We start from the raw sequence: 19,161 nt of genomic DNA, 5'->3' as shown, positions 1-19,161 counted from the left end.
TTTTTTGGTTTTGTTTTTGTTTTTTTTTTGTTTTTAAAAGGAGCACCCGCTTCCAAGATAGAGAACAATGAACTTGGAGCTGAGTCCTATCTATGTCATCAACCAGCGGGTGCCCTTGAATCTTAGATCCTTGAGCTTCGTTTTCTCATATTCCTGCCGGGAGCAGCGTCCTACCTGCTCACAAATCTCTATGAGATAATGTATAGTATAAACAATTTTAAGGCATGCATTCAGCACAAATTAAAATTTGTTTGGGCCCCCTCTGTTCCTTCTCTTGAAGAATGAACATAAGATACCTTTGTGAAAGAGGGGAGGGGGACCTTAGAACTCACAAGAGATTTACCTCTCAGGCCACACAGGCCACACATGGCTGCGAACACAGTCGATTCCATTTCGATGTTCCTGACTCCAGCTCTGTATGCTCTCTTCAAGTAGTCTAGCTTTTTCTCTCTTGAAAAGGAACACAATGCCCCATCTAGGCGACCTTGGCCTGAAAGAGAATGGAGTGATTTAGTGGCTGCTGCCTCACCTCAGTGGCAGTAGCACCCTCAGAAGGCTGTCTGCTTATGTCCCTACCTCTTGAGTGAGCCTCCTCTGGGGACCTGGCTGTGGACTCTTTCCTCTAAAGGACTATAGAATATGGCCTCACCTGGCTCACATCTCATACACAGGGTGGAATGTCTGTACCGGAATGCCCCAGTTCTGAAGGACAGTGGGGACAATCAGGAATGGGGTGAAGGGGGTCACAGAGAAAATTGAGACCCTCAGCTGGCTCAGTGACAGGAGATAGGCCACGTGGAGACACCAGGGGAGAAAGGTTTCATACCTTCAGTGATGCTCCTGAGGCAAATGGTTTGAATACTGTCACTCTCCCTATGATCAATATGGCCAGACATAGACAACTGGTGTGTGCTGTGTCACTTGTGTACCCCTGAGGCTTTGTGCTATCCCTTCACTCAGGTTTTCCCATCCAGATTGTCCCGATTACTTCTGCCTTGCTTAAGCTCACCAGGTTGACCAGTAGGCACAGAGGAAATGGAGAACAATCTGACGTTACCGCTTCACTGTGTCTGTTTCCCAACCTTTTACACCCAGCAGTGCCTGGATGGAAGCTAGTGGCCAGCCATTACTTTCACAGTCCTTCCCGAAGGAAGTCCTTCCTTTCCTTTGCTCCTGTTCCCTCTGGCTTCTGTCCTGGCAGCCAGCTTTCCCCTCTTCTTCCCTCTTCTTTAGTGCTGCCCGCCAACACCTCTGTGTTACTGAGTCAAACTCAGTAGGCCCAGAGGCCCTATGTAATTTGAATATGGGGTCTGCGCGGGCACATAGGAGTCCTCTTACCTCACCCAGCCCCAGCTTAAGTAGCCCCAGATGTGTCTTTCCAGGACTGTCATGCATCACCTCTTTTGTACTTTTTAAACGCTATTTTCTGTCATGTCAAAGAGCCAAAAATCTGGAATTTCAGATGGAAAGCTCTAGAAATTACAAATGCTGGCAAAAGTCTTTCGTATTTGAAACAATATCTCACAGGCCAATGGAAACACTGACTCTACCGGGTTTCTGCTAATGAGCTGTGGTGGAAACACACGGGTGGGTGACACTCTAAGCGAAGGGCCTCAGAGCTGATGTCCTCGAACAGTCTCACCCTGTCCCTCTACCCCTGCTGCCTGTTGTAGAAACACCTCCAACACCTTTACTAACCTGAACAAATGCAAGCAGAGTCCAGTCTATCTCCATGCACGACTTTCTAAAGTAACATGCCAACTTTGATCGAGGGAAAGGTAGAAGTTAAGGCGATGAAATTCTTACATCAACGCTAATGATTATATAACTATATTCACAGCACAAGATTTACTGTGAAGTACTATGGGATCAAGACAGTGTTGTTTCTTCTGTAATGAGTAGAATCCTCATTCGGCTCAGGAGACTGATTTGCCATGTTTCTCTTTTGCCTTGCCCCTCATCCCTTGGAACAAGAGCCGTTATTTGACAGTGACCTTCAACTTAACTCTACACTAGGTGTGGAGACCGTTTACTCTAGGCTGTAGGCTTAAAGCCCCCACTCTGAGACCACCACATCCCCAGAAGATCTGTCTAATTAAACATTTCTCTCCATTTCTCTCCAAAGTCTTCTTTTTTGCCTGGCGTTCAGGAGAACAACGAAAGGCATAGAACCAGCATATTCCTCTTTCTTAAAGACAGCAATTTAAGTAAAAGTCACGGGAAGAGAGGAGATATTGTCAATATCACTAATTGCATTTCAGTATTCAAATTGATACAGGATTAAACTCATTCTCAATATAAAGTCACTCTGCGTGTTTCTCAGCTGCTTATTACGCCCGTATGTTGCTATGCTGTAGTAAGTAAAAAGGCTATTTGCTTCCCCTTGAAAATCCACACTATTAATTTGCTAGCGTGCAGTTTTAATATAAATTGTGGGTTTGTATAACAAGCGGCTGGTGTTTTCCTACTGCTTCCCTGGTGTGCAAAGGCTTCTCACCTTCGTAAAAGTCGTAGGTACACATCGTGTGTCCGATGAGGGTTGGAACGTTGGGGATTTCTCTGCTACAGTGGAACAGATCATTCGCCAGTTCTTTGTCAAGCTCGGTGCTTCGGGTGACCACGTTATCCAAGATGACCTGCTCAAACCGAGGCTTGAAGAAGGAGTCTACAGCTGTATCTGTTATGACAACGGAGCCTGGTGCAATCCCTGCAATGTGGAACAAATAAGTGATCCCAGAAGATTGCTTCCAGTTGACTTTCGGGTCGGGTCCTATGCGACCTAGTCGTTCAACATTAATTAAGGTTGTTTGTTAATGATTCTTCCTGCTTCCATCTTTAAAAATGTTTTTCCCCAAGTGCAATCGAATAACCTTTAAAACAGGCATCCTCATTGGCCGGCTTCGAAGGTTCGCATTTTCAATGTGGTGAGGTTTAAGTTTCAAGATAAACAGGACTCTTGGACATGCAAATTAGTGCCAGCCTTCAGGCTCAAATTTGAATAAATTAGGTCAGGAATAAAGTAAATGAGCCTGCCAGCAAGTAGCTTTCATAAAGTGATGTGACTACTTGATATTTAATCTTCCTACAAACTCCTCGATTACTGTAATTTTTTGGCAGCTCTCCCCTCTCTTCAGAGTCTCATCACATGCCCTCCCTCTTCTCCTGTACTCCATGCAAATTAGGCCTCTTGGCTGCTCTTCCATTGCTGCAAAGTCTGGCTTGCTCAAAGGGCAGGGGCCTGCTAAGGTGCTATTTCCTGTCATCTTTTACTCTCCCTGCCTGGGTGTGTCCTTCTCCTCCCAAAGCCTTCTCATCACATTAATGCCAGAGTTCCTCGGGTGTCAGCTGGAATCACTCCCCTCTAAAAGTCTGAGCCATGGAGAGAGAACCAAAGAAATGAGCATAAATAAGTGAAAGGTAACAAAGATGGGGTCCAGAGAATTTTCCAAGGCCTTTGGGGACCCATCTTTTGATTTATGCCAATTTCTACTTACAGCCTAAGTGCGAAAATGTATCTAAATGGCACTCTTTTTTTTTTCTTTTAAACTGTCATTTGTTTGTCTATTTCTCTGATGAAACACAAGCTACATAAATCTAAGAATAGTGTCAGCTCACTGCCCTCTCGCCTGGCCTGGTGCTGTGCCCAGCACATCATGAATAGTCAATAGAAATCAGGGAGTACATGCTTCTATCACGATACCACAGAACACAGGTCTGCAAATTCTGGTTCTCGGGCCACATGCCACCTGTCTTAGTAAGCAAAGCTTTGTTGCAACATGATCCACACGTTCATTTACATACTGTCCTTGCTGTATCTGAGCTATGATGTGACACTAAGAAATAGCAACAGAAAGTGCACAGTTTGCAAAGCCCGGAACCTATATAATCTGGCACTTTACAGGAAAAAAAAAGGAACATACACACACAATCCTGGCTATGGAGTGCAGACTCATCTTGGGTTTGTACATATTCCAATATGCCAAAGTCAAGTTAATTAGATCCCCCCCAGATACCCAAGGTGGCTGTCGGAGTTTAATTTCTGTTGTTGTGATAACAACCTAACAAAAGCAGAGGCACCAGGTTTACAATTCCAACTTACAGTCTGCCATTATGAGGAACTTAAGGTAAGACCTAGAAAGCAGTCAGTCACATCCACAGTTATGAGCAGAGGGAAAAATAACGGGTACACAGGAACTTCCTAGCTTGCTTGTGCTCAGCTCCATTTCCTGACTCTTACACAATTCAGGACCTCCTGCCTAGGGAATGGTCACGCCCACTTCAACAAATTGAATTAAGACAGTCTCCAACCAGATACACCTGCAGGCCAATCCAAGGTAGATGCTAGGTTGTGTCAAGTTGACAAATGAAACTGAACATCCCAGTAGCTTCTGAAGATACAGTTCTGATTGGCCAGACACACTGTAAGTAAGCCGAACAAGAACTCCCTACCTTATCCAGAGTGCCCTAAAACATTGAGAAGGCAGTTGAAAATGTATTTTCCTCCTATTGGCTTAACATGCAGATACACTGAAGCATTAATAGCCTAGTCTCTCTAAAACAAATGTGCTCTTTAATTGTGTACATTTCCTTTATCAAAGTTTTTTTTTCTCCATTAAGGAATGTTCATGTCAGCAAAAGAATAAGTAATATCTGTATTTTTTTTCTATCTTCAAATACAGTGTTGCTTCAAACAGAGCAAATGAGACTGTCTTAGATGCAACTCTGAAATGAAATTGTTTACACCAATCCAATAGCTTTGCTTTGCCTCCATTTACAGGCAGGCTTCCATGATGTCGGTACAATCTTGTACGGCAGTCTGTACCGTGTTATCAAGAAACACGAGACCACGGCCATGATTTGGACGGTCACCAGAGTGACTAGCTGGAGGCTCACTCAGATCAAATGGCAACTGCAGCAGTCAGGTTGGCCAGGGTGCGTAGCTGCGAGCTCAGGAGGCAGGTCAGTGTATCCCACAAACCGAGAATTACAGGCAGCCTTAATAACGGTTCCCTTGTCTTTCCCAGGCACGTTGTTCCCTAAAACTGATCATTTGGGAAACTACAATCTAGAAGCATGGCTGGCCAACATTGACTGCTTCCATTCTCCCTTTCTATTTGGAAGAGCACCGTCTCCCACACAAAATGCTTTGCTCACATGTGAGGGGCTGTGGGCTGGCTTTGTTTCTGGATTATAGCCCTTGAAAGGCTGTGGTCCTTTCTAACTTGCTCCATCTTAGTCAGAGTCATCTGTGAGTGTGCCATTTCTCTAGTCCTCTGAGGATTTTTGTGAGACCACCTTTTGCTCCTCAACGCTTCCTCAAGCAATTCTGAGGGATTTGCCTTTTTAAATGCTCACCCCCTTCTCTGTGACCATGTGTTCTTGTCACTCTATCAAGCCTTTCCATTTAAATTGCATCCGCATTAGCGTGCAGTCACGTGGTAAGATGACACCCTGAGAAGACCTGCTCCTTAAGAAACAATTGAAGGGCAGCGGGGAAAAGCTCTTGGGTGAACTTACGCAGTCACTGGACCTTTCCTACAAGCCCACACGGTCCTTTTGGCTGTGCAGTTGAGTAAAGCACGGGACCAAGAAAAGAGCTGAAATCACTGAGACCAGCCAAAGGCAATGTTTTGCTAGCAGCCATAGGTCCGATACCAAATAGATAAAACAGGTAAATCCTTATAACTTTCTTTACCTGAACACCCCATTCCTGTCACACAGAATCTCTCAGGCTTGAAACCTACCCTAACTATGTACTGATTAGTTTTTGTTAACTTGGCTCAAACTGAAGTCGCCTGGGAAGAGGGAGCCTTCACTGAAGAATCTTGTCCATAAGAATGGCCTAGCAGTGCACCTCCAAGGCCTCTGCCTCCATTCCTGCATCTGGGATCCTGCTGTGAGCTCTTCCCTTGGCTTTCCCCAATGATTGTCTGCGAGCTGTTAGCCATATAAGCCCTGATTTCCCCACATTGATTTTGGTCAAAAGTAGAACATACCATAACATCATACTTTCTAACAATTCTCTATCAACATCTTTGAACAAACAGTGGAATCACACACACACACACACACACACACACACACACAGAGAGAGAGAGAGAGAGAGAGAGAGAGAGAGAGAGAGAGAGAGAGAGAGAGAAAGGAGGGAGATCTCTTTAAATTCCCAAGCCCCAGCACTTTGTAGCCCATCTGGATTTCTGTTGGGCTCTGAATATGTTGGTGTACTTTGAGTTAACACGGGGATGTAGGAAGAATCACTCGGCTTTAATGGTAGAACTCAATCCATCTTACCAATTCCCCCTGATGTTCCAATTCTGATGATGGTAACATCACAGCAGCGTGCATGGTGGAGTAATTTGATGAGTTCGTGGAGCATAATAGAAATGGAAGGGATGCCCATCCCGTGCTGTTGAGAGAGAGGAGCGTCATTATACATCTCACACACGCATAAGTGAGCAGGACGTATTTTTTCTTCTTTATGAGTTAACAGCCCTTGTATACATTTACATAATCATTAAGACCGTGCCAGCGCTTGGGAAAACGTAAGTCATCTCTAAGTGATGCCTACATGGCTGATGGATGTGTCCGTCTGTGAGGACTAGAGAGAGGCATCCCAGAGCCTCTCAGTGTCGAGAGCAGAGGTGGATGGCGGAGAACACAGGTGTGCTGGGGCAGCAGCATCTCGTGTCTGCCTGCGGGGTTCTTTTCAATGAGTCTATGTGAAAAGGATCCTGCCCCCATACATAACTGACAGGAAACGGAGGAAGCAGAGGAAGCTTAATTTGGGCTTCCATTTCACACACCCTCACTTCACCCTAAGGCGTGGAAGAGTAAACTAATTTTACTGTTCAAATGTAGCCTTGATCGTTTGTTCTTAATTCTGTGTGAGTTTCAGAAGGACCCTAATGGAGAAATGTGGCTTCCGTTCCCACTCAAAGAGTTTCAAACTTAGGCTGAACCTGTGAATAAGTTTAAATTGCTACAGATCGTGACCGCAGCCTGGTTTAATTCTGCACTTATGTCAAAACAATCACAGTCCCCAGACTAGGGGGTCAGTCAACATGGACTAGAGGATTTAGCCAGTTCTGATGGTTCTGTTAGGTCTAATAAGTCTTCAGAAAGACCTTCCATGCAGTAGCTTGCAGAAACTGGAGCTGAGTTTTACCAGTGGGTACTTCACTTCTGACCTGATGGCAGTGGAGTCCGGGTATCGATCGACGGCCACAGAGACTGTGGAAAACCACTAGAGCTGTGGCCGTGTTGTTTCCAACCAGAGCTCTCTCTCCTTCCTGTCACCAAGAATATTAAACTGTGGGCCTCTGGGGTCACCATTTTTTTTTTGTTGTTCCCATCCAGTACACCCTCATTTCTGAAAGCTTCATAAAGCCTCCTGGAATCTAGGAATCAAGTCTGTATCGATCTGTGTGCTTGAGATTAACAAGTTTGGGGCCCTGGTGCTGGCTCTGCAATGAATGAATAAACTGTCATTCGCTTCAACTGCAAATTAGCAGATGAATTATTATTTCGTCTACTAGGTTCCTTCAAAATCAGCCATTTGTTAACTTTAGGATCAGCACTTGGTTTTCAATATGATGATGCAATTACAAATAGACTCCTGTTTCTCTTAAAATTCTCTCTCTCCTTCTCTTTCCCTCCCTCCCTCTTTCCCTCTCTCCCTGCAGGCTACTAGAGATTTGCAACATGGTCTGTATTGGGAACTGCCTGCCTGTCTAGTATTCTAAGTGGCTAGCTTTGACCATTTGTGTCATGGTCCTTGACAGAACACCAGAACCACCTCAGGCTTTGTCTTATGATCAAGTGTTTCTGATCATTTAGAAAAGTTTCGTGTGTGTATGTGTGTGTATGTGTGTGTGTGTGTGAATGTTCCTTTTCTTCTCTCCCCATTTATTGTACAAAATAGAACAAATAATTATTGTTTATAGGATTTCAACTGAAAAGTTAGTAGGACAATATCAGGGGACGTTTGGCTTCTTCTAAGGTATGTAGCCTATAATTTTTTATTGACTGAACAAATTCATAAGCAAATAAATTCTGCTATTAGAAGCAAAAACAGGTTTCAGGCACTCTTGACCTCATGAGATCCATTTCACTGCCCCAGTAGTATAATCATGCATGTTTTCTTTGGTTCCCCCATGTTCCCTGCTCTCGGGACATTCTATCACTGGGTAATCTGAATCACTTGAGGGATCAGTGGATTGCAATATTCCCTACCATCAAGCCCATTTTATAACTGAGCTCTTCAGAATTGCTGTATCTATGCAGGGCTAACTCACTGTCTCTTATGCCTCTCAAGAGGACTATCACATCCAAGCCCATCACAGGCTTGGACTTTTTGCTTAAGAATATAGCCATGTGTGGAAAGCTGAGTCAGGCAGAGCGGGTGGCCATGTACAGACACTCTCCTAAGTGTTTGTCATTGATGGGAACAGCTCAGAGAATCACTCTGCTTTCACCACACCTTAGTGTCCAGAAGAGCTATCAGGTTCTGAACGAGAGCAGAACACATCACAAAACCTCTGTGCAAACGCACTGGCTGCTTCTCAGTGAGTTTGTGTTATATTCTAACAATCCTGAGAATTGGTCTCTATGAATAGTTCAAGGCTCCTAAAGCAAGATAAAAGACAGAGGAAAGGAAATGACTGGGAAGGGGAGTGGGTTGATCAGTTAGGAATAGAAAGAGGGATGAGCCTTGAAGACTTCTGCCCTTCCCTAACAGTTAAGTAGTGAGTATAAAGGCAAGTAGCGACCCTGTATGCTCTGCCCTATCCCCAAAACTTTTTCCAGTTGTATTAACCTCTTCACTTGGGTTCCTTGTGTCAGAAGACACAGCAGAGTGGGGAGGGAACTGTGTTTGGATGGTTCCAGTTCAGCATCCAGCCCACAAAGGCTGGCTGACCTGCAACTGTCCCCTACTTACACTGACGGAGAGCACGGGGCCTGTTTTGAACATGCAGTATCTGTCTGTCCCCGCACAGATGTCTTCAATGTCTTCTCCATCTCCCTCCAACTGGAGTTCCTTGTGCATAAACTGTGCAAATGCCTTCATTCTGTTCGGGCTCCCACCAACACAGACAAACTGTCAATATAAAATGAACAGGTGCCTACCATTGTCACCATGATATGAGCAAGGGGGCAGCATTCAGTTCTAATGTTTTCATTCTGTAGCACGTTTAATTTACTTCTGAGTGTGCGAAGATGTCTTGGATTGTGCTCAAAATTTGGCTCATTTATGTCGTTAACCTGAAAGAAGGCACTAGGAGTTATGTCCTAAATTAGTGAAGAGAATCATGTAAGTGTACACAGTGTTCAAGGAGGTGGGTTTGTTTATAGTAGCATCAGCCGGCATCTTCATGGCGGTAATCATCCTAGCGGCGGGTGCTCACATGACATGTGTAGTGTCAAGTGCTAAGGATGTGGAATGTAAGTGTTGGAAAGCAAAGTGACCCCTGCCAGTTTGACTGTGTTTTTTGATTATCCACCCTAACCAGGAGCCTTTATTTAAAAATTTACTGTGGTAACTTCAAGCTTTAAAGGAAACATCCTGAGACTTTTCGGTTCTTCACTGAAGAAACAAATCATGAAGCAACAAGGCTCGTAAGTTCAGAACTTGACCGTAGCAGGTCATCTCTCCCACTAATTTGTTTTTGTATTTATCTTGTTCTCTGACTTTAGGGTAGATGTTGCAGTCAAAGGTTGCCATGTCTAATAAAATATGTTGACAATCAGCAATTAGGCATGGGAATGCATACCTACAGCCAGAGTTCTGAGGTCGAGGCAAGATGATTAGGAGTTTAAAGAGCAGCCTGGGCTGCACAGTGCATTTGATGCCAGACCAGACTATATAGTGAGACCCTATCTCAAAAGAAAATTATAATTGATCATGTCACAACCTGTTAGGGATACATCAACCCCAAGGATGAGAGAATATGCCAGTGAGAGAGTAGAGGAGTGTCCTGTTGACGGCCTACATGAGAGGGCATCTAGGTGGGCACCAAACAGGATCAGCAACAGAGGGGAGGGTCTGAGGGCTAGGAAGAAGCGGCGCACACAGAAGGTTGTCATTCAGAAATCTACTCAGAAACAAAAGCCATGTGGTGTGGTGCAAATATGGTGTGGTGTGTTATAAGAGATGCAGTGTGTATGGTGTATATACAGTATGATGTGTGTGGTGTAGTCTATGTGGTCTGATGTAAGAGATATGGTGTATGTGGTGTGGTATATGTGATGTGCTATATGTGATATGCTATATATGGTGTGGAATGTACAGGGTGGTATATGTGATATGGTATATGTATTGTAGCATATGCGATATGGTATATGTGAAATGCTATATGTGGAGTGCTATATGTGATGTGGTATATGTGGTGTGGTATATATGGTGTGGTATATGTGGTGTGATATATGTGGTATGGTTGATGTGATGTGCTATATATGGTGTGGTATATATGGTATGATGTATGTGGTGTGGTATATATGGTGCGTATAGAGTAAAGTACAGAAAGCAAAAGCCAAGGAATGCTAAGCAGCTGCCATTTGAGTGTAGGCACACTTGGCTTTGAGAACTAGCTCATCTCTGATTAAGTCACTTGCTCAGCAACACATGAAACCATTATATTCTTCAGATCATCATCTCTGCCACTCTCGGGTTTAATCAGGTGCAGGCATGGATCCCTGTACCTTCTCAGTGTCCACGTATGTGGACTTCTATGTTTCATATCAGATAACACTGCTCTGGCCTGCATTTGAGCCCATATCTCTGTTGCAGGATTCAGAAAACAATGAAACTGACTTAAGTTTTCTTGGAGGGAAAAAGACACTTAGTGGTGCCTGGCTGATGTGGGCAGCATTGGGCAGCAGACCCAAGGAAGGCTAGCACGGGCCTTCATGGGGGCTGTCTGGAGAAATTCCTGAGGTTGCTGAGTGGGTGTGCCCCCCTGCAAAACATCAACAGAACTATTGGGTGGTCTGAGTTCACGATGCATCCTGTTTCTATTTAACAATAATTTCTGAGCAGCGTACAGTCACTCTCAATCACAGGACATAATTATGCTTTTTTTTTTTTTGGTCTGGGCACCGTGCTTCCCATGTACCCTCACTTCTGTCTTCTCTGGAATCTCCTAGGAGGTTTTTCTATTGGGCCTTAAGGTAGTAATGAACAGTAGAAGCCATCCATAAAGTCTAGAGACAAGACAGCAAGGCGGGCCGATGTTTAAGGTAAGCTTCAGATCTATGATTATTCGGGGACTTTCTCCTTTCTTGATATGAGTAGTTAAGCACTTTCTTGCTGTGCGTAGGTCAAGGTCTAAGCACAAGGAGGTCCCTTGTAATCTACAAAATACAGGAGATTGAAAACAACCTCGCTGTGTGGTACCAGGACATCTAAATTATAATCGTTCGGATTGACCAGAAAACTGAAACAGATGTTAGGATAGTTTGCAGTTTGTTTCTGCTTTGAACTGTAGATATTGCAGGAATCAGGCAGAGTGTCTGCAGGTTTCTGGAGACATGTGTAGATGGAAGCAAGCTTAGCTCCTGACACTTGTCCCGAGCCAGACTCACTAAGCATCACCTGTAGACACCACGACCAGCCTGACTGCTTTAATAAGAAGTAACACACAGCTGAAGGCCACTGGCCAACAATGATCTCTGGTGGCGCTGACTGCGATTTATGTTCCAAACAACATGATCTTTGTCTAGGATGTATCAGAAAAAGGTAGAAATGCATTGGGCCGGAGTAAGAAGCATTGTAAAAATATGTTCAGAATTTTGCCTAATAGCTTCCAGAACAAACTCACTTTTAAATGTCCCCAGTAGCTTAAAAGATTTTACCATATGGCATTAATTTAAAACATAGAGTTTATGCATTTCATGTATTAAGAAGGACTATAAACATTTAAAGGTATATTATGAAGCCTTATGAAGCAATGATTTTCCATGTTACTTAAAATTCTGAAGATACCATGCATTTGAGAAACATGGCCCAAAGCCCCCTGAGCTTGAACTGATCTGATGCTCCCTACCTGGATACGAGCTAGCATGGTACCAAATGGCATCCTGCAAGCTTCTAAAGGAAGGAGGCAACCAACAGACCTACGTAGCTCTGATGTCTATGAACCACATTAATGACCAGTACGGCATGGTAACCCTAAGGGTGCAATAGTGGCACACATATCTTGGTAGTGAACAACTGCTCTCTAATTGGAATTAGACCCACTCGAGGAAAGTGAAAAAATGTTCACAGGACTTGCAACCTAGCTAACTGCTCAGAACTAGAAAAGTCTTGGCTATTGGAGGAGAATCTACAACCACTAATTTACTAAACCCGCACAATCCCTAACAACAATCTGTAAAAATTTGTCCTTATAATCACAGGTAAGTGTAATCTTTAACCCTAACCCCGTCAAGAAAATCTCTCTGCAACAGATGAGGACCATTACAGAAAACCACAAGCAGTCAAAATTCAGAGTTGTGGAGCCCAGACTCAGTGGATACAACTACAGAGCATTCCTGCACCTAAAGATCAGGGGACATTGTGGAAGAGGAGAGGGGAAGTCTGTTGAGAGCCAGAGGACCAGAGAGTTTGTTGGGAGACTGTATCACCTAGCAACATCAGATGCTGCACTCATAAAGTCTCACCAGCGTAACTACCCAAATGTAAGCTGAAGAAGACTAACACCAATGGGCATGCAAAACTGGATGGAGAAAAGCACATGAGACCTCAAACACACACACACACACACANACACACACACACACACACAACACAGCAAGCAAAGAAAGCTGGGAGGGGTAGAGGTGTTCTTTCTCAGGGAAGAGTACACTAATTGGTTGGCCAGTGCCAAATAGTCAACCCTGGAAACATACATACAAGCAACATTTCATGGATGCGACCAGATAATATTTAGGATTCTATATGTATAGGCATATATGCATGTAATAACAACTAGTGAAAAAGAAGCCATAAATTTGAACCAAAATGGAGAGGGGTATTTGGGAAGGTTTGGAGGGAGGAAAATTAAGAGAGAAATGTAATTATGTTATACACTCAATAAAATTAAAATTAATTGCTTGGATGAAGCAGAGGGTACCAGTTAGTGATTTTATAAAGGGCATCTGTGACAACATGATAAAATATATAAATTTGGATATTGAATTTGAAAATTCAAATTCAATAGCACCTCTATCATGTTTTTCAGTTGTTCTCATCTCCCATGTGTATGGCAGCGACTGATGGGTTACATGCCAAGTCTGTTTCCTCTTCATCCTGGGTTTACAGGTAATGCTAACTTCCCAGGCCTCTTTCCAGGTAGACAAAGCCATATGCCCGAGTTCCAGGCGCTGGAATACAGGCAGAAGTAAAGTGATCCACTTCCAGCCTGGTTCACAGATGCACCCTATCCCCATCCTACAGGAGACTATATTGTACAGATATACAATCTATAAACAGCAGCATGCAAGAGGACCAGGTCTCTGGACCTCTATTCCACCTGGCCAGTCATCAGCCAGGTACCTGCTTTAGGCTTGTTGTGAACTAAAGGTCAACTTACATTGTGCTAAGCCATTGAACCTATGTAGTAGCAAGCAGGAAAATCCTTCAAAGCACAAGAAAGCTATGAAGGAAGAAGGGTGACGGTCAGAGTCGGTCAGATTTGTTTTTCTGTGCATTTGTCTGTTTAAGACCGGATCCCATGTAATCTGGGCTGGTCTTGGACTTGTTATGTAGTGAAAGCCAGGCCTGAACTCCTGACCCTCATGTGACACCTCCCATGCTCTTTGGTTGCAAGCATGCACCACCATACCTAACTCTTTCAGGTTTAAACTGTTTATCTTACAGAAGATGTTGTCTGCTTTTGAAGTTAATACTGATAATTATCACCATTGTTTGTGGGGCAAAGGTGAATTTTTAGGTATTGGTGGGTTGTGTCCTGTGCTTTGTAGCCAGAATTGCTGTCCTGAGACTTAAGGAAGAAATAAATCTATAGTGTTCTCACTCTGAGATAAGAGAGCACCAGGTGAAGAGACACTACTGAGAACAGAATCTATAACAATACAACTGGGTTTTTATCTTCTGTTCCCAACATCCTGTTTCTGTTATGATTATAATTCTCCTCTCATCCTAAAACTAAACGCACTTTTGCCTCCTATCCATCAAAATGGGGCTATAAGTAGTGTTGCTGTCAAGGACAAAGCTTTTTGAAATGGCACATGTCTGTTATTTAAGTGACTATCCTGGTGGGTGACAGTGGTTCTGAGAGACAGTGTGGCAAACACACTGGTGTAAATCCAGCCAGGTAAAGAAGAGGGAACGTGAAGTCCCAACTTCTGATGTGACAGATATAAGACCATATGCACTCGTGTGTGTGTGTGTGTGTGTGTGTGTGTGTGTGTATGTGTGTGTGTATTTGCATGTGCGCGCATGTGTGCACACACCATGTGTGATTGTTATCTCTAAAACAAAGTTATCGATCACATAATTTGCCAATAACTAGGAAAGTAATCGTTTCATCAGGGAAATCTAGGGTTTTATCTCAGCTTTTCCACTTACTGGCTGTGCCTCCTACAGATTAATAAATATAATAGGTGTGTTTTAACACCACCTATACTTTGAGTCCTAATGTCCTTTTCTATATAGGAAAGATAATATGTAGTTTCTAATGTAACCAAAGCCTGACTTTAACTCCTGATGTTCTTGCCTATACCTCCCATGAACTTTGATTACAGACATGTGAGTATAAGAAAGAAATAACTCCTGCATCATGGTGGGGACTGGGAGAATCATATATAAAGACGGTCCATGTATGGTAGGGAAAAGGCGGACACTTTGACATGTAGATAATAGGCCAGTCTGTATCAAAATATCTATCTTCTTAATGTACTGAATACAGTGTACCTTAATTTGTTAATTATGGTGGTCCTTCTGTTCCAGTCATCCTTAGATAAAAATCTTGGAGAAATCACTGTGCAGCATGAACCTCACACCTAACATTTGAATTCAGTTAATGAGTGCCAACATTGACTCGATCAAAGACTCCTGGAGCCCAAACATCAGACTCCGTAGAAGAGGCAGAGATTACATTCAAAAGATGACACAGCAAAAGGAGGTAGGCTGTACGAAAGGGGGCTGCAGTGTGGAGAGGAAGGGGAACACAGGCTGTGCTGCTGTCTGGAAACCCTCCCACACTCACCTTCTCTCCCTTAGCGCTGGAGGGAGGAGGCAACTGCACATGCACCCTCGGACTGACAATGGGCTTTCCAGATACACTTGCTTCCCTACTCCCCTCCCTTCTGCTTCCATGCTCCTTTCTTCCTCTGCCTAAACTCATCCTCTTTCTCTTCTTTCTCCACATTCCTCCCAGTTACTGTTTGGAGAATTCTGACTTGCAGTAACTCAGGATCTACCTAGTACATTGAGTAAGAGCCCTGGGAACTTAGTCTAAGTACCAGCTCTGCCACTCTGGCGTATCTTTAACTTCCTTTGACTTCTGTGAGTTCATTCCCTTTGACCATGTCGGTGACTCATTCTATACTAATATACTTGCACGAGAAAAGCCCTTATAACATATAGTTATCTACCTGAGTCTTGTTTCAAACGAGAAACATTTACTACAAAAGTCAAAAATAGTTTATGTAATTCTCGATCCCGTGAACAATGAATTTCAAACAAAATGGAATAATGTGGGAAAATAATAATAATAACATAATGTTAAATAAAAATATATAGTGTGATAAGTTGCATCATTAAAACTAATTTTTTTTAAGATAGAGTCTCACTTACCCAGGCTGGCCCTGAACTTGTTATGTAACCAAAGATGATCTTGAATGTTGAATTTCTGGTCCTCCTGCCTCAACTTCCCAAGTTTTGGGGATACGGGCTCTCACCACTCCACCAGTCTATGCTGAGCTATACCCTTAGCTTTATTATAAGTAATTTAATATTTTTATTCAAAAGAATGGAAGAGGCTGTATGGAGTTAATATGCTCAAAGCCCTCTATGTACTTATAAGAAAATGTCCTTATGTAACCTATGTACTGTGTACAATGAATATATACCAGAAGAAAAAAATGAATAAATGAAATGGAAGAAAAGAAAGTAGGTTGATTGGTGTCTTGGTCTAGGAAGTAGGGCTATAAGGTATTGTTTAAATGCAGAATATTCTTGTCTATGTTTTCCTAATTTTAAATAAGGAACAATAATTGTTTTTATAATTTATGTATATGGTAAAATAAATAACATAATAATATAATTCTCCCATTATTATTCTAAAATAACAACTTTCTCGTGAAATATTTCTTATAAGACAATAAAATCTTAATGATTCAAAATATTGACAAATGGTCATTTTTTTGAGAAGAGAATAATAAGGTGTTGTTAGTCTCAGATTCTTTTATGATTTGATAAGATGAGAATTAGCGAGGTTCAGCAATAAATGTAGATTTTAAGCTGTGAGCTCAATCTGTTAAGACATAATGAATTCTGAGTACCCAACAATATTGTCAATAAAATTATATTTATCTCCAGGGAATGGAGCAGCAAAGTAATCATGTTTGCATTGGATTTAGTTTGGAAACCTTTGTATCCTGTTGGAGTGAAAATGACCATTCATGATGCTCACATTCCAAATTAGAGTGGCTTCATGCACTCTTGGGACTTCTGACCTGTCTCAACCCAAGACTGTGAAGTTAATTTTGGAAAAGAAAAGAAAAAAATGGCAAGAGAAATACAGTACATTTCCTGACATTCAGAATATTTTTACCTTTACATCCCCAAACATTGCTGGTAGGTTGTGTGTTTTGGTTCCTAAGTCCAAGTGATAGAGAATGTCTTCATCCATGCCTTCCAGGTACGGGTTCTTAACATACACAGACCGTTTTCTAGGGAAAAACACAATAATGATATCAAGATATTCGGAGAGAAAGCACACCTGAAACAGGATGACAGTCTACACCTATGATTGCCACTAACACAGCGACTGCACAGAAACCTCTCATAATTAAATCTATAATATGGCTAATATTTGTTTTATGATTACTATATACCACATTTAGACCTAAGCATGGAAACTACGCCGTGCTAGGAAACTGATGAAATAAATACATTGAATCATTTAATATACCATGACCGTTCCATTAGATGAGTAATATTAATAATCCAGTTTACAAATGAAGACACCAAGGCTCTTAGAAGTTGAGCAATCCCATGCATCCAGGAAATGTACAGTCATCTCTCCTCAGTTCACTCTGTCCCTAATTGTCATTCTCTTACTGTGAGGTTACATAATATAGGGACATGACTCTCAGACCACCCTTTGTTCTAGTGCATGATCAACTGGACATACACGTGTTGTACAAGCATGAGTACGCTAAGTTTGTTCTTCTGTTCCCTCATCTGTGAAGTAGGGGATGATGAAAACTGCCCCTAGGCACGTTTGTGAACCTTAAATTTCATGATAATTATAAGGCATTGGGAGGTATAGTGACAAATACCTTCATTCATGAGACTAAGCAACAGACGTGCACACACACACACACACACACGGGAGAGAGAGAGAGAGAGAGAGAGAGAGAGAGAGAGAGAGAGAGAGAGAGAGAGAGAATACTTGTAAAAAGCCTTATGTATGGTAATAGAAGTATCCCTTATCCCTTATACTTGCAATATTGTGAGGGCTTTATTGAGATCAACCAGAAAAAGCAGAGTGTGCCCCAAAGTGCTTTGTGTTTGTGACCTCCAATTCTTTTCCTTTAGGGTACCCTACTAGGTAAATACCCAGTGAGATAGTGTCATATGACTGAGTTTGGACAAAAGGATGTGGGGATGTGACTTGTCTTTTGTACTGCCTGGCTCTGGGTTACATCATCTCGATGGCTCTCTGGAGTCCATCCCCTTTTCACCCATGATTTGCATTGAGCCAGAAGCCACTGAGCTCAGACAGTATTGGTGTCTGATCCCTGAGAGGTTGCTAGCTGTGGTCAGGGAGCTTGGACGTGGTCCTTGCCCCATTAGAAGGCTTAGGTGAGAAGAAGACCTCAGAGGATGCTGAGCTGCGTACAGAGAGATCACCAGGCTCCTGGGGAAGGTGGGTTGGCGTACATCAGAGACACAGAAAGGATGACCAGGCTCAGGTTGGGGAAACAAAAGAGTTAGCTAACCGAGAAATCAAATGCTTAAAATGAAGCCTGAAGAAACATGACGACTGAGCTTGAAGAAAGGGGCATGGGGGGGGTGAGGAGAAGGGATTTATTTAATCTTGATAAACATGTAAAACAAAATTCAAAACTATTGTCCTAAGAAATATGAAACTAAGAAATAGAAGGTGAGAGAAAACGAACCCTTCAGCCGAGCAAGAAGATGCATGCGTTTCATCCCAGCATGCAGGAGGCAGAGGCAGGCTGTGACCTGTGAATCTGAGGCCAGCCTGGCCTGTACTGTGGGATCTCACTCTAGCCAGGGCTACAGAGTGAAACCAGGTCTCAAAAAAACAACAAAAACCAACCAAACCAGAGCCTTTTGTTTTCTTTTCTTTTAAAGAGAGGTCCTTTAATGTAGAAAATGTCCAATAGCGTTCTTTTACCGACATCAGGAGAGTGTGGGACGGGGAACACAATGGAAAGACAAACTTGCTCCCAGAGAGAGAAAAAGGGTGGGAGGGAGGCCTAGAAGCTTTTGCTTGGCATCAGCCCATCGCTCCATTACCCAGGATGCTTCAGTGGCTGGAACCAGCATCACACTCAAGGCCTGAACATAACACCCCTTTGCATGGCTGACGGAACCTTTCCTGACCATATTGCTCCCCGGGGAGCAACTGTATTATGCTTCAATAGCCTTGTCCCACATGCTCCGCTGAGGAGGCATCTCTCAGCACTGTGTCTCCAGCTCCACACACTTCTTGGCTTCCTTGTCAACTTTCCTGGTCTGTGCCTGTGTCTGGGTATACCTACGTAAACAGTGTACGAGTCCTGGGTTTGCTTCCATGTGCCAGGACTCCTTGAAAGCCACCATGAGGGATTGCCTAGCTAGCACTCTGGACTTAGTTGTGCTATTCTGCCTCTCGTTTCTCTCTCTCTCTCTCTCTCTCTCTCTCTCTCTCTCTCTCTCTCTCTCTCGTCCCGATACAAGATATCGAACTGCCCCTATTGGTGGGC

General features: G+C 43.1%; 1 protein-coding gene across 1 annotated transcript in view; it reads right to left on the bottom strand.

Annotated features, from left to right (window-relative positions):
- The window catches only part of Upp2 (uridine phosphorylase 2), a 35,993-nt gene that overhangs the window by 11,258 nt on the left and 5,574 nt on the right, over positions 1-19,161 (bottom strand). Inside the window, exons 2-6 of the mRNA XM_021192516.2 lie at positions 16,776-16,893; positions 8,939-9,097; positions 6,292-6,406; positions 2,498-2,707; positions 344-490 (exon numbers count right to left, since the gene is read on the bottom strand). Of these exons, the coding sequence (XP_021048175.1) occupies positions 344-490; positions 2,498-2,707; positions 6,292-6,406; positions 8,939-9,097; positions 16,776-16,893 (749 nt within the window). The remainder of the gene's footprint in view (positions 1-343; positions 491-2,497; positions 2,708-6,291; positions 6,407-8,938; positions 9,098-16,775; positions 16,894-19,161) is intronic.

The sequence above is a fragment of the Mus pahari genome, chromosome 3 (assembly GCF_900095145.1).
Source record: "Mus pahari chromosome 3, PAHARI_EIJ_v1.1, whole genome shotgun sequence".
NCBI lineage: Eukaryota > Metazoa > Chordata > Mammalia > Rodentia > Muridae > Mus > Mus pahari.
This window is presented reverse-complemented; position numbering and strand designations above follow the sequence as displayed.